The 14,950-nt window shown below is 47.6% G+C and overlaps 1 protein-coding gene across 1 annotated transcript in view; it reads left to right on the forward strand.

Annotated features, from left to right (window-relative positions):
• LOC133349761 (AP-1 complex subunit mu-1) overlaps positions 1-6,812 on the forward strand; it is a 35,927-nt gene extending 29,115 nt beyond the window's left edge. The window contains exon 12 of the mRNA XM_061563482.1: positions 933-6,812. Coding sequence (XP_061419466.1) covers positions 933-955 — 23 coding nt within the window. The 3' untranslated portion in view covers positions 956-6,812. The remainder of the gene's footprint in view (positions 1-932) is intronic.
• Positions 6,813-14,950: the final 8,138 nt, after the last annotated feature.

A 14,950-nucleotide genomic window follows, 5' to 3' on the forward strand; every position in this document is an offset into this window, starting at 1 on the left:
AATAAAAATATCCAGTAACGGTTTTAGTTTAATTTTTTGGCGTAACGTACGTGTACACAAGCAGCAGGCTTTTTAGAGTAAGCCAGGGTTTCCCAAAGCACTTGTAACTCACACCACCCTTCAAAGCCCGTTGCCTCTTTGGAGACTCCCCATGCCATGTTATTTTTAATTCGCCGCTCGCTCCGGCTGCAACGCGAGGCCCCCCCGTGACGACCCTTAACGGGCCTCTAAAACACGACCCCTCCGGTATTCATGACACCATGGTTTGGGAAACCCTGCCATAAGCTTGCACAGTAGCTGACTTGCAAATGTCACTTGGTAAACATCACCTCTTCTCACTCTTGTCGGCTCCCTGTGCTCGTTCATCTCTTCCCTGTCACTCTCCTCACCCCTCTCGCTCCACTCCGCGCGCTTTCTCCGCTCCGGCAACCACGGCTTTCTGTTGATGCCTCCGGTCGACCTTTGCTCAGTGGGGAGGTCACTCATTCTCCTCTGCTGTAACTCCTTTCTCCCAACCATCCGTGCTGCTTGACTCTCTGCTCCCAAGTCCAGGTTCAAGAACTCCTTTTTTTCCCTCTGCCTCTGAGTGACTGCCTCTCTCTACGAAATGAATATGCCCACCGTGTCTGTACAACGTCTGGAGATGCGGTTGCATTTATTGACTCTGCACACTGGGATGTTTGCACACAGCGTTGGTGTACGGTGCTTTTTCTGGAAGACTTTGAAGTTTTTGCCTGGATTTTTCTGTTTGTACATAATCACTTTAAGATGCTTTCTTATTCATGTTTTTGTTTTTTGTTTGTTGCGGTTGCACCTAATTCATGAGCCGAATGGCTCACAGGGCTATACCAAATAAATGAAACTGAAAACTGAAACTGAAACATATAATTTGTATTTTTCTGCATCCTTCTGCGTTGTCGCTGTTGCACCAGACTACCAGCTCCGGACCAACTGAGGCACCGGAGTTTCCCGGTTTCGCTGGCTCCCGTTTGCGACGCCGACAACGGAGGGTGCCGCCAGACGCGCCTCTACGTCGGTGGTCGGTCGGTGGCGACGGACACACCGGTCCTTCCACTCCCCCAGCACCAGCTCCTCCCTCCGCCTCACCGCTTTTCCAAACCGCCCGTCCATCCGTCCGTCCGTCCGTCAACTCGTCAGCACCCGCGCCCAGGAGCTGCCGTGACGGTCCCGGTCGCCCGTGCCGCTTGCTTGCCACCGTGTGGCTCCCTGCGGATGCTTCTCGTCTGCCGGGGATGAGCGAGGCAAAGCTGCTCCTGTGCACCCCTCCCCCCCCCCCCCCCCATCAGCCCGTTCCGGTACTGCCACGAGTTCAGGCCCACGTCCCGACGGCGGTCGTCGTAGCTCTGTCCCCGAAGGTCGGAGTCGCCAGACAAACCCGCACCTCTCACTCCATGCCGGGTCTCGTTTAAGGTGCCGTACTTGCCCCCCAAATGTATTGCCGGACGTATTGAGCTACCGTCTCTGTGGGATGCCGGCGACCGTGGTCTTGCGCCGCAGGGCGACGACCGGATTTCGTTGATTGTCACCGGAAATGTGGAATCTTCACGCGACCAGCTAGAGGTGTGAGCGCTGCCCAACAAAATGAATTTCTTTGTCTCTGTTATCATGATGATGACGATGATAATGTTGTGGCTGTGCGAGACAGGTCGGGGTTTATTGACACGAGCACCTGGGCTGGTCGTGCGATCTCGAGTGGCACGGGGTAGCTTCCTAATTCAGGCGGTCAGCGTCTCGCCAAGACCACCTTGACTCCATGGGCCAGGCCAGAGCGGAATTGGGTACCAGTAGAGGTGGAAAATATTCGGTGATATCCAGATCTTTACATGGTTAATAACGACGGATTGTGTAATAACGTCGTACTTGGTACACGGGGCTATTGCATCATTCACTTTTATTGGCCATTTAAAGATGTTGGTCCAACTCTAGCTTAACCATCCACAGACGGCACCATTATTATAATTATCGTTTCGTTTGTTTACCCAGGAAAGCCTCACCGAGTCTCAGGACGCTTTTTTTTTCAAGAGGGTCCTTGACAAGGTTTCAAAGTTGGGGGCGACGTTGCTGCTGCTACTGCGTTGTGTAGCCTCAATTGAGTAATTTATCAGCATTGCGATGTTTGGATCAAATCAGTTACATTGGATGTCTTTTTTTTTCTTAGCTACGGGAGGAAACCAGAGAACATGGAGGGAAACCCCATGCATAACGGGGGGAGTAGACAAAATAACTCCTAAAAACTCCAAACCTGTGTCGGGAATCGAACCCAAGTCTTACCACTGCGCCACCCTACGAATCTTGTACGAACAGGTGAAATATTCGGTTTGGGCCCATGGACTACTTTTGCCCCTCCCCCCATCCCCCACGTCTTGCTGTGAAACTCACCTTGCCAATGAAGTGTGCGTGTGTGTGTAGCAACACAATGGCCACCGATCTGTGTGTGTGTGCGTGTGGGTCTCTGAGCCACGGTCGACCTGTGTGTGCGTGCGAGTTGGTCATCGTCTTCCCCATTTAAGTGTTGTCCTTGTTGCAGTTACTGAGTAAAAAGTGTAAAATGTTGTAGCAGGCAGTTGAAGGGAAACCCCCCGATACCGCCATGGAATCAGTATTGTTGCGTAGAATTCGTTGATCGTTTTCGAGAGACCTGATTGCGGGTTTATCCCGCCCAGGGTTCTTCTGTTTATTTTTATTTTATTTAACTTTGTACGGAAAAACGAAGGCTTAACTTTTTACGCCGAGCTTCGTCCCGTTGTCCGTCGCACGGAGATGATGTTACATTTCATACGGGCCGGTGAAAGTGTTTTTCGATTCGAGCGGCTCGCAACAGCGCGTGGAAGTACGCGCCGTTTTAACGATCCGCCGAAACAACATTGCCAATCAATACCGCAGTAATGAACCTATCGGTTGAGCGCGAGGTGTCGGGCCAAACCTTTGAGCCATGCCGTTACAGCCTCGCGTGCCGGCTGTGGCGTGTACCGTATGCTAAACCATTGCGCGTTGCTCTTGCCGCATTAGAAGGGATGTCTGTCTGCTCGTTTGCACAGCGACGACAAGGGTGGTGGAGGGGTGGTAATTTTCCCCGCGTGGTCCCTATCGATTTAATAATCTCGTGGATTCTGACGCTTGCTGCAACGCGCATCGGTTCGTTCGCGTAAGCATCGATCGTTTACAGTTCGCGCACATCGTTTTTTCTTCTTCTGTCACGGGGCTTAATTTCTTTTGAAATTTTTGCGTGAACCTATCCGCCGCAGCGATGCACATCATGCATGTGGTGTGCTAGGTGCGGGGATATTTCCCGGGTTTCCGACACGCTGGGCAGACCAGGCTAAAATTAAAAGCCTGTATCTGCCACCCATCACTCTTTGAGGGGGGAGAGGTGGGGTGTAGTGAAGAGAGAGCACTGTACAAAAGAAATGCCGACAAACAAACAAAAACCGAGACAAATGCTCATTTCCATCGTTGAAATGCAACGGCGTTGCTCGCGAAACAGTTGCACCATTCGCCAAGGGCTTCGCACAAACATCGCGTGGTTTCACGGCTCCTTTCAAGGGAAACGATCAATAACCAAAACAGCTCCTCTCTTCTTCTTGTTTCTTTCGGTAAAGTCACGTGACTTTACCGAAAGAACCAAGAAGATGAATCCCTGCAGTCACGAAAGCTTTAAATCGAAATCTCCTATCTTGCCGTTACGCAACTTTGGCGGCTTTGTGCCCCTGGGGTGCGCGACACGTGCGTCTTGAAGCAAGAGTGTTGAGAAAGCGTAATTTTACACGGCCTTGGAGGAACGTGTTCCAGGAACGTGTCTACGGCGGCGTATTTAACAAGCGTGGAAATTACGCCGCGCCAAGTCTTCTCTTGCCGGGAATTTGGTGTTTTGCCCGATCTCGTCAGATCTCAGAAGCCGAGCAGGTTTTGAGCCTGGATAGTGCTTTTGGGGGCGATCGCCACGCAAGTTGGGCTTTGCCGGTTTACGTAGCGGCAAGCAGCAAAAGGGCAGTGCAACAAAATCCATTTGCTGTGCTGTACTTCTATGCTCTCACACTTGTACGTTCCGCCTTCACCAACTCCGCTCTGACCAGCGTGATGACGTACGGTCGGACAACAACCCGTCCACCATCCGCGTGGCGTGCGGGCGGAGGAGGCTTTGAACCAACAGTGGGTTGATTTAAAAGAGGTGGGCCTTAAATGTGCGTGGAAGGGAAGGCGCTCCGGTGCCAACAGCATTGGTGACGTACCGACAAGCGCGTGGGGAGCGTTGGTGACGTACCGACAAGCGTGGGGAGCGTTCCGCCATCGTCAGTGTTGCTAACTCTGGCGACGTGAAACAAATATAAACTTTTCTTCTTGGTTCTTTCGGTAAAGTCACGTAGAAGGGAAATAAAAAAATAATAAAAACAAAACATAATAAAATAATTCTCACGACGTTTCGGCCACAACGCAAGCAGCCGTCCTCAGGTTTTGAACAGGTCTATCGGGAAGACAGCGTTATTTTTTTATTATTTTTTTATTTCCCTTCTACGTGACTTTACCGAAAGAACCAAGAAGATGAATCCCTGCAGTCACGAAAGCTTTAAATCGAAATATAAACTCTAGCGAAGTATTTTTTATTCGCCCATTTAACAAAGCTTCAGATTTGCATCAAACAGCCGGACACACTGCCTCTCTCTCTGTGTTTTCATTACGAGATAAGAACAGGTTTTTGTTGTTGTTGTCTTTCGCGACTTAAGTTCAGGGCTGACCACGTGAGGCTGTGGGTGACGTCCTAGCAACGTTCACATGAGGAGAGACACCACAGGGCTCTGAGGTTTCTACACTTTCTGTACAAAAAAAACTTGAGCTATTTACATTCCATTCGCGCGACCAAGGCGAAGAGATTTCCATTCGGAACCCTCATAGAAAGTGGTGTGACGTCACCCCACCCCTTCCCCGCCCTACAGAATGCATTGTGACGTCACCACCAGCTTCCCCGTTGTTAAAGAACGGCCACCGGAAGATGACATCACAGAACTGCTGCCGAGGTCACTTCGATTGCATTTGCGTCTTAAACATATCAAGTTGTGCACCCTCGCATGCCCCTGCTGTGGAAGTGAACCGGACGATATAAAATCCCCGCCTATCTTTACCTACGGGCCAATCGGCGATGATGATGATGTCGTATATGGCTTGACGCCCTGATTCCATCGTTTTTATTATTTACATTTCATCGGTAGGAGACGTCGCAGGAAGTGATGCCGCTTGGCTCGATGCTCTCTGCTCGTCTCACGAGAGATGCTGAAGGACGATGATCGGAGTGGCCCTTCCGTTTGACAACGGGGTGAAGGCCGGGGCTGCGAGTGTGTCGCCGCATTCGTACGAATGGCTTCGTGAACACCGGCTCAAGACAATATCGTTTCCAATTTTTGAATGTCTACATATCTCACTTCTCCCCCCACCTCCGTCTTTTTATGAACGTGCCTGTAGATGAACTTTTTCATTTTGGAGAAGATCTTTTGATGTTACATCGCCGTTTACATGAGAAAATAAGTCGGTTTAAATAACAGAATAAGCCACCTCCATGCAACATTTTGAGAAATAATTATAACCGGGTTTATTTTAACTGGGTTTCTAAATCTACCCCCCCCCCCCCACATCCGTCCATCCTGCAGGATGATTGGGTGGCACCACAGTCGATCGGCAGCAGCAGGTCGTGTGTTGGTGGGAGGTTAAGTGTGGGTACTCCCATCTCTTCAAATGTGTCTGGCCCGCGTGGATGAGTCGACCAGATACCCTCTATGGAAGGGCTTGACTTGAAGGCCCTCTCGTGGTAGGCCCTGACCGCGAGTGGCACAGACGAGCAATGCCAGGGCTGCACCGTTGACGTTACACATCTGGGGTCCTGAACCGTGCCTGCTACGTGCCACGTGTATAGCTTCACTGACGGTGGGACCCCAGGCCTGCACCATTGCTTGTCTCTTACAAACTGAAACGCATATTTTTGTTGTTGTTGTTGTAACTCTGGCCGACGAAAGCATTTTGCCCAACTGGAAAGTCATTGACGCGCGCAGTGCAGTACTGAACAGGAGTACTGAAAATAAATGTCTGTGCTTTGTTTTGGCCGCATTATTCTGTTGTTGTTGCTGTTACAGTTTGTCTCTCGCTTGTTTGTTTTTTGGACATCCCTGTCACTCGGTGACTTTGACTGACTATTTGACGAGGGTGACATTTTCGAGAAGACTCGAGCAGAACTTGAGATTTCGGGGCGATTTGTGACCGCTCTCTCTAGAGACGCGGGGGGGGGGGGGGGGGCGCGTGACGGCGATCGATGCGAGCGGTGACATTGTCCGCTAATTGGATTCCACCTCGAGTGGGTCATCCCGAAAGGTCAACCGTACGCGGCGTTCGTTTCCAACTCCTTGTCGGGAGATTTCTTCGCCTGGCTGTTTTGACCGATTTAACCCGCGGACGACACGACGCGGTACAACGCCGCGCGTCTCTGTGTCACTTGTCCGCCCTCGCCAATTAACCGCCCCTAGCTCAACGCGGTAATTGGATGCAGTGTCACCGTCATTTTCCATAGGCGTTTGCAGATCTGGCATTTTCATGCGCAGTGATATGGATTGTTAATATCGCGTGCATTTGTTGAAACGAATTAAAAGCATTTCCCCCCCTCCTCCCACGTTTTAAAGCGGTTTTTAATTTCATTCCTGTGCAGTCACCTCCCTAGTCCTGGTTTGCCCGTTGCATATTGACGCTCACATATCCGACCATAAATTTCGATTTAAAGCTTTCGTGACTGCAGGGATTAATCTTCTTGGTTCTTTCGGTGAAGTCACGTAGAAGGGAAATAATAAAATAATAAAAATAAAACATTAATTTTCACGACGTTTTGGCCACAACGCAAGCAGCCGTCCTCAGGTGAAGAACAGGTCTGTCGGAAAGACAGCGTCTGAATGGCAGACCTGTTCTTCACCTGAGGACGGCTGCTTGCGTTGTGGCCGAAACGTGAGAATTATTTGATTATGTTTTATTATTTTATTTTTTCCCTTCTACGTGACTTTACCGAAAGAACCAAGAAGAGAAATCCGAGCATGTTCGGACTCCCGCCTACACCCCGACGAGTCGGGATATATCCGCCGAGTTTCTGCGTCTCGACGAGATTAACCGTGCGATGTTGCTCGATGTCAAATTGTCACAATCGCACGCTGCACTCAAAAAAGGGGTCGCTAAAATCGTCGGTTTACTTTAGCACGTACACGTAAAACCGATTGTTTACTCCCGCTCGGCGGAAAGGAAAGATCTCACCGAGTGAAGCTCACTTGGCTGTAGGGATGTTATCGTTGTGTGAAGTGACGGGTCTTGATTGTGCTGTTGGTGCAGTTGAGGCAGCAAGTCATTGCTCGAGTGAACATCTGTGATGAATTTCAGGTCAACTAAAACAACACGGTTTTCACCGTCACCAAGAGGATACGTTACAGCTGACTGGCTGCGATTATGCAAATAGGTTTGAGTAATCAGAAGGATTGTTTGTAAACGTGTTCAGATCAGCCAATTGGAGTATTTAATCTTCTTAACATAGTTTTTTTTTTAATTCACAGCCATTCACGGATCTTCAATTTCTATAAATTTCTCCACTTAATCCTCCATTTCGTGGATTATTCATTCCATGTTTTATTTTCACGAGAGCCACCAACAGGCGTGGGCAAAGCGTCGAGATCCAGTCCCAGGACAACGCGGCATCCATTCCACGTTTTGCTTTGGTTGTGGACCCACTGCTCATGCCATTTTTAAGTATTCCCTGATACATACTCTTAGTTCTTTCGGTAAGTCACGTAGGTAAAAAATGAAATTAAAATTAATAAAAATAAAACAATAAAATCACGACGTTTTGGAGGCAACACAAGTCTCCGTCATCAGGTGGGACTGTCACAGCCAGATTTGCTGCATCAAGTGAGGGAGGGATTCAAGATGCAAGCTCTTAAGCCCCTCCCCTTAACTGGTACTTAAGAGCTTGCATCTTGAATCCCTGCCTCACTTGATGCAGCAAATCTGGCTGTGACGGTCCCACCTGATGACAGAGACTTGTGTTACCTCCGAAACGTCGTGATTTTATTGTTTAATTTTTTATTAATTTTAATTTCATTTTTTACCTACGTGGTGACTTTACCGAAAGAACTAAGAGTATGAATCCTTGCAGTCACGAAAGCTTCAAATCTAGAATTATTCCCTGATACCTCAATGAAAGCTCCCACGACCATGGGTTCTGGTAAAAACGCAGAGCAAATGCTTCCAGCGGAGTAGACTTAGCCTGCACCCGACTCTGGGCTTAGTAATCTACGAACTCTATCCCAGGTATTCATATTCTTGGTTCTTTCGGTAAAGTCACGTAGAAGGGAAATAATGAAATAATACAAATATAAAACAATAAAAATTCTCACGACGTTTCGACTGCAACACAAGCAATCGTCATCAGGTGTGAAATCCACAGCAAGAAAATTTGAAATAAAAAATTTCAATCCATCCCAGGTGTTTTGTTTTCCCGCGTTGCACATGTCGATGTTAAAGGGCACATTATTGGAATTGTAGACACCATGTGTTTTAATTGTACCGTGGTCGTAGAAATATTTCGGCGGTGCTGGTTTCTTGTCGAGATCGGTTGTGGTCGTAACTGCATGGATTTCGATGTTTTAAATTCCACAGCGAGCATCTGCTGGAGGAATGTGTGACGAAGTCGCTTCTGTCAACCTTTCAGTTCGTCACAGCGGAGTCGTTTGGGGTTTAGAGACCGCGTGTTACGCATGGCTTGTTCTTCTTAAGCGTTCAGCCACCACGCACCACCGCGCGCATCTCTGAGTTGGATTGAGGAATCTCACCTGGTCTTTGTGAGCTGGTTTGAGGAATCTCACCTGTTTTTTGTGAGCTGGATTGAGGATCTCTAGATTTGAAGCTTTCGTTACTGCAAGGATTCATACTCTTAGTTCTTTCGGTAAAGTCACGTAGGTAAAAAAATAAATTTAATTTCATTTTTTATCCATACTCTTAGTTCTTTCGGTAAAGTCACGTAGGTAAAAAAATAATTTTAATTTCATTTTTTACCTACGTGACTTTACCGAAAGAACTAAGAGTATGGATTGAGGAACTTCGCCTGATCCTCCATCAAGTGGTGCGTGGCTGCGGAATCTTCCGCGTGGAACCACCGGTTCCGTTAACTCGGCACATTTTACCCGAGATTTGGAAACCCAACGTGGAGTTGATTGCCTTCCTATGCCCCTCGTTCCACTGACACATTCCGAGCCGAGCCAAGGAACCCTCACGGTAGCGGTGGGGGTTTTTGTTTTTTTTCCACAGGCTATTTTCCAAGCGGAGCCAGAACCAAACCGTGATACGATGGTGTCGCGAGACACGTGTGCATCTGGCTCGGAACCAGCAGTGGGCCTAATGACGCGTTAATTGTGTGTGATGTCACTGGTGATCGTTTCGCGTCGCCCCCTCCAGCCTCCAACCCCTCCCGCGTCTCGGCTCGTTCGTTACGTGATTTCGACCAACAGCGCGGCACGGTTGTCGACTGATGAGGCTGGTCGTTATTACCGGTGAAACGTCACAGGACCCGGATTGTAAAATGTTGCGTGGGTTTACTCTCCCAACACGCAACCATCGTGCTGAAATAATAACTAATTGACACGTTTTGTTTTGCGAGAGAAACCGTACTAATTGGCTGCGTCGGGTGGTGGCGGGTTTAACGACACATATTTACGCGATCTAACCCTCTTACGGCACGGTTTTTTCAGTGGAAAAACAAACTGGTGCCCTCCCGAGCCGCGCTGGGGCTGGCTCGGCACGCCCGCCAGCGCGGCTCGGTTGTGCAGTGGATTGCGAGCGACTGTGGAAAAACAGAAACCGAGCGCGTGAAATTCCAGTGCCGGTCGACCAGCGTGTGTGTGCGAGACACACGCGACTAGGAACACCTAAGATCCGGTTCATTGCCTCTTCACACTCACGAGGCCCGATATAGATGCAGCTGTGGCTAGGAGATGTTAACTACCTCGCCTGGTATACAGGAGGTCGTGAAATCGATCCCGACACTGCCGCCTGCTGTATATTTGGAGTTTGCGTGTCTCTCTTTCTCTCTCTCTCATCATCATCACTGTGGCTAGGAGATGTTAACTACCTCGCCTGGTCTACAGGAGGTCGTGGGTTCGATCCCGACACTGACGCCTGCTGCTGTATATTTGGAGTTTGCGTGTCTCTCTCATCATCATCACTGTGGCTGGGAGATGGTAACTACCTCGCCTGGTCTACAGGAGGTCGTGGGTTCGATCCCGACACTGACGCCTGCTGTATATTTGGAGTTTACGTGTCTCTCTCTCTCTCCCTGTGGTCGCGTGGATTTTTCTCCGGGTGCTCCGGTTTTTCACTCCACATTTAGGAAATATGCGTTTAGAGTAATTTGGCTGCTGTACATTTCCACGTTCAGTTCATTTATTTCAGTTCATGTATTAGGTGTAGCCCTGTGAGCCATTCGGCTCTTGAATCGGGTGCAACCGCAACAAACAAAAACATGAATTAGAAACATCTTAAAGTGACTAAATACGCGCAACAGAAAAATCCATGGAAAAAACAGCAAAGTCTTCCAGAAAAAGCACCGCATATCAACGCTGTGTGGACAAACCCCAGTGGGATGCAAGTCAAACAATAACAACCATAAGACAACTTAGATGAAAGTTATCAGGCTAACTCTGTACTACAACAAACAAATATGGCTAAACCAAAACGTTTTAGAAATCACCAAAATAAAGTTATAAAACAATGTAACGGTGATCGTAGGAACTGTGATTCAAATTTAACAATAAACGATATAATAAATAACATGTACGACGAAACTTTGCAGCCATAGCTGGCAGCATAAGTCACGGATGATAAGCCACCTGGCCTAGCTCTCACTTGTGGCCAAGTCACTGCTGACAAAGAGCTTGTACTGGTAGGAACCCACTGGTTCCACCAGCCCACAGGGGATTATTGTGTCTGTCCGTCGTGCAGGGAGGGGCTGGGAGGGGAGGGTGGGGAGGGGCTGGTCACCCCGTGGTGCCCTTATAAAACTCAACGTTTAACCTACTCACGCCGGCTTGTACCCGCCCTCACAGTCGGGCATATTTGCGGAATACACCACGCCGCCGTTGACCCTGGCCATTGACCGAGCAACCCAACGTTCCTACCAGCTCCCTCCGCAGGAATGTGTTATAGCTCAGTGGGCCTTACCTGTTTTAGATGTAGAAGAACTTTCCATTTGTGTGGTTTTTGGCCAGAGCGTACCGATGTAGCCATCAAACTTGTCACGTGCCATTGGTTGGTTCCTTTAAAAATGCGCTCCTACACTCGCGGTTGCATCCTTGGAATCATCTTCTTGGTTCTTTCGGTAAAGTCACGTAGAATGGAAATAATAAAATAATAAAAATAAAACATCATAAAATTATTCTCACGACGTTTCGGCCACAACGCAAGCAGCCGTCCTCAGGTGAAGAACAGGTCTGTCGAGAAGACAGAGTCTCATTCAGACTCTGTCTTCTCGACAGACCTGAGTTTTCCATCTGGATAATTAAAAAGTGCCATAGCTCCCAGCGGCTTCATAATATCGGAAGGAAGAGCGTTCCAGACGGCCGCAGAAGCGCATCCAGCCAGGTGTTGTGGTTCATTTGTGGCAAGAACTTTGTGGGGTGGTGGTGGGGGGGTGTTAATGGTTTCTTTCGCACGACTGGACTTGCAAACCAGAGATCGACGTTTGATTTCTGGGCGGTGGCGGGTTTAACGACACATTTACGTGATCTATCGGTCGCGAAAAGCCCTATACTACGTGTTAGACTGGCTTCTCACACATTGACCATAAATTTCGATTTAAAGCTTTCGTGACTGCAGGGAATTCATCTTCTTGGTTCTTTCGGTAAAGTCACGTAGAATGGAAATAATAAAATAATAAAAAATAAAACGATTCTCATTCAGACTCTGTCTACTCGACAGACCTGCTCTCCACCTGAGGACGGCTACTTGCGTTATGGTCGAAACGTCGTGAGAATTATTTTATTATGTTTTATTTTTATTATTTTATTATTTCCATCCGAAAGAACCAAGAACATTGACCATACTTCACCACGCTGGTCAACGTGGGTTAGTGAAGGAGCAGGGAGCCTCCGACAACCCGGTTGTTGTAATGCGTTGATGGCCTTATCCCCCAAATGCATCAGCGCCGTCAAGGGTTTAACCCCTTTAGCCTCTTGACATACGACACGAACGGGCATATCGCGAGCGATGTTATTGTTTCATATCTCTCGTGTGCATTCATTGGCGACATCAACCTCGCCGTTATCGGCCGCGTTCAGAGAAATTCTCATACCGTCAAGCATCTTCCGCTCGCAATGCGGTGCCACGTGTTCTGCTCTGACGCACACAGCTGAGTGTTGGGGGGGGGGGGTAAATATCCACACACCACGCACAAAACCCCACCACTTTGACCGGTGTTAAGTGTGAGTTGGGTTATAAAAGCGACGTGGTGACTGGCGGCGGTTAAATACTCACGAATTCCCTCGCGGGAAAACCCCGGCCCCTTTATCTTCTTCCCAAACCAAGCAACAAAAAAACACGAACACCAAATCCACGACGAGGCTTCGGCTCTTATCACGCGGCTGGTGGCAATGTGCGCTGTGCCCGATACGCGCTCACTACGCACCAGGGGGTGGCGAATACACAGTGCGGCGTTGTTGGCGTTCTTGTCGTTGATGTTGTTGTGGTTCTGCTTGTTGTTGTTATTCTTGTCGTTGATGTTGTTGTGATTGTGCTTGTTGTTGATGTTGATGTTGTTGTGATTGTGCTTGTTGTTGTTGATGTTGATGTTGTGATTATTCTTGTTGATGTTGTTCTTGTCGTTGATGTTGTTGTGATTGTGCTTGTTGATGTTGTGATTGTTCTTGTTGATGTTGTTGTTGTGATTGTTGTTGATGTTGTTGTTCTTGTCGTTGATGTTGTTGTGATTGTGCTTGTTGTTGTTGTGATTGTTCTTGTTGATGTTGTTGTGATTGTCGTTGATGTTATTGTGGTTGTTGTTGATGTTGTGATTGTGCTTGTTGTCGTTGTTGATGTTGTGATTGTTCTTGTTGATGTTGTTGTTCTTGTCGTTGATGTTGTGATTGTGATTGTTGTTGATGTTGTGATTGTTCTTGTTGATGTTGTTCTTGTTGTTCTTGTCCTTGATGTTATTGTGCTTGTTGTTGATGTTGTGATTGTGCTTGTTGTTGTTGATGTTGTGATTGTTCTTGTTGATGTTGTCGTTCTCGTCGTTGATGTTGTTGTGATTGTGCTTGTTGTTGTTATTGATGTTGTGATTGTTCTTGTTGATGCTGTCGTTCTTTTCGTTGATGTTGTTGTGATTGTGCTTGTTGTTGTTGATGTTGTAATTGTTCTTGTTGATGTTGTCGTTCTTGTCGTTGATGTTGTTGTGATTGTGCTTGTTGTTGTTGTTGTTGATGTTGTGATTGTTCTTGTTGATGTTGTTGTTCTTGTCGTTGATGTTGTTGTGATTGTGCTTGTTGTCGTTGTTGATGTTGTGATTGTTCTTGTTGATGTTGTTGTTCTTGTCGTTGATGTTGTTGTGATTGTGCTTGTTGTTGTTGATGTTGTAATTGTTCTTGTTGATGTTGTTCTTGTCGTTGTTGTCGTTGATGTTGTTGTGATTGTGCTTGTTGTCGTTGATGTTGTGATTGTTCTCTTGTTGATGATGTTGTCGTTCTTGTCGTTGATGTATTGTGGCGAGTGGGGTTCGTGCGGTGGTGCCAATACACCGGGGTGGAGTTCAAGACGTTACATCCACCAACTAGAAACTGAGCGGCCTTACAGCAGAAACAGCAGCGGACCTCTCCCTGTCCTCGTCTCGCTGCCAGCGTCACGGGCAGAGGGCAGCGCCGACATGCGAACAGCACAAGGACAATGCACGTAGCAGAGCTTTTACAGCCTCGGGCTGAGCGGTACGAAGAAGAAAACTGCACATAGAGCAGTTTACGTTCAGCAGAAGTACTGTGTGTGGTTAATGCGGTAATTGATTCCTTGCAAAACAAGGTATCTATTTGGTATTTTAACATCTTAACGCCTGATGTTTTTATTGCCAGAAAGGGTAAAACACCAATCTTGATTTGAACACCAATTCTTATTGTTCATACTTGGACGCTGGCAAAAAGGTTATGTGATGTGTGCGGTAGTGGTTCGCTGACTGTACTTAGAACCACCTCCATAGAGACCCGGGTTCGAGTCCTCTCCCATGTCCAACGTCGGTGGCGAGTTTAATCACGGCCGCGTCTGGGTCTCCCTCTAATTATAGATTTGAAGCTTTCGTGACTGCAAGGATTCATATTCTTAGGTTTTTTCGGTAAAGTCACGTAGGTAAAAAAATTAAAATTAAAAAAGTAAAATAAAAATCACGACATTTCCGAAACGTCGTGATTTTTATTTTATTATTATTTTACTTTTCATTAATTTTAATTATTTTTACCTACGTGACTTTACCAAAAAACCTAAGAATATGTCTCCCTCTAAGTTGACTCGGCCTTGAATAACCACTCAGGCTTGTACCAACACTAAACTATTTATTATTTTACTAGGTAGACCCACTGAGGTATACGGCTCGTTTTTCAGAAGCGACCTGGCCACAAGTGACAGCTCCACGAGATGGCTTATCACGTGGACATTTATAGCAGCCAAAGACTCGAAACGCGTGTTTATAAATGTGGAGGGGAAAAGCGGAGGACCCGGAGAAAAAATTAACTCGACCACGGGAAGAGAGAGAGAGAGAGACGCAAACTCCAAATATACAACAGCAGGAGTCAGGGTCGGGATCGAACCCACGACGACCTCCTGTATACCAGGCGAGGTAGTTAACATCTCGCCACGTGCAAACTCCAAATATACGGCAGGCGTCAGG

This window comes from Lethenteron reissneri, chromosome 4, assembly GCF_015708825.2.
Source record: "Lethenteron reissneri isolate LAM-NWPU_2019-01 chromosome 4, ASM1570882v1, whole genome shotgun sequence".
Lineage (NCBI taxonomy): Eukaryota > Metazoa > Chordata > Hyperoartia > Petromyzontiformes > Petromyzontidae > Lethenteron > Lethenteron reissneri.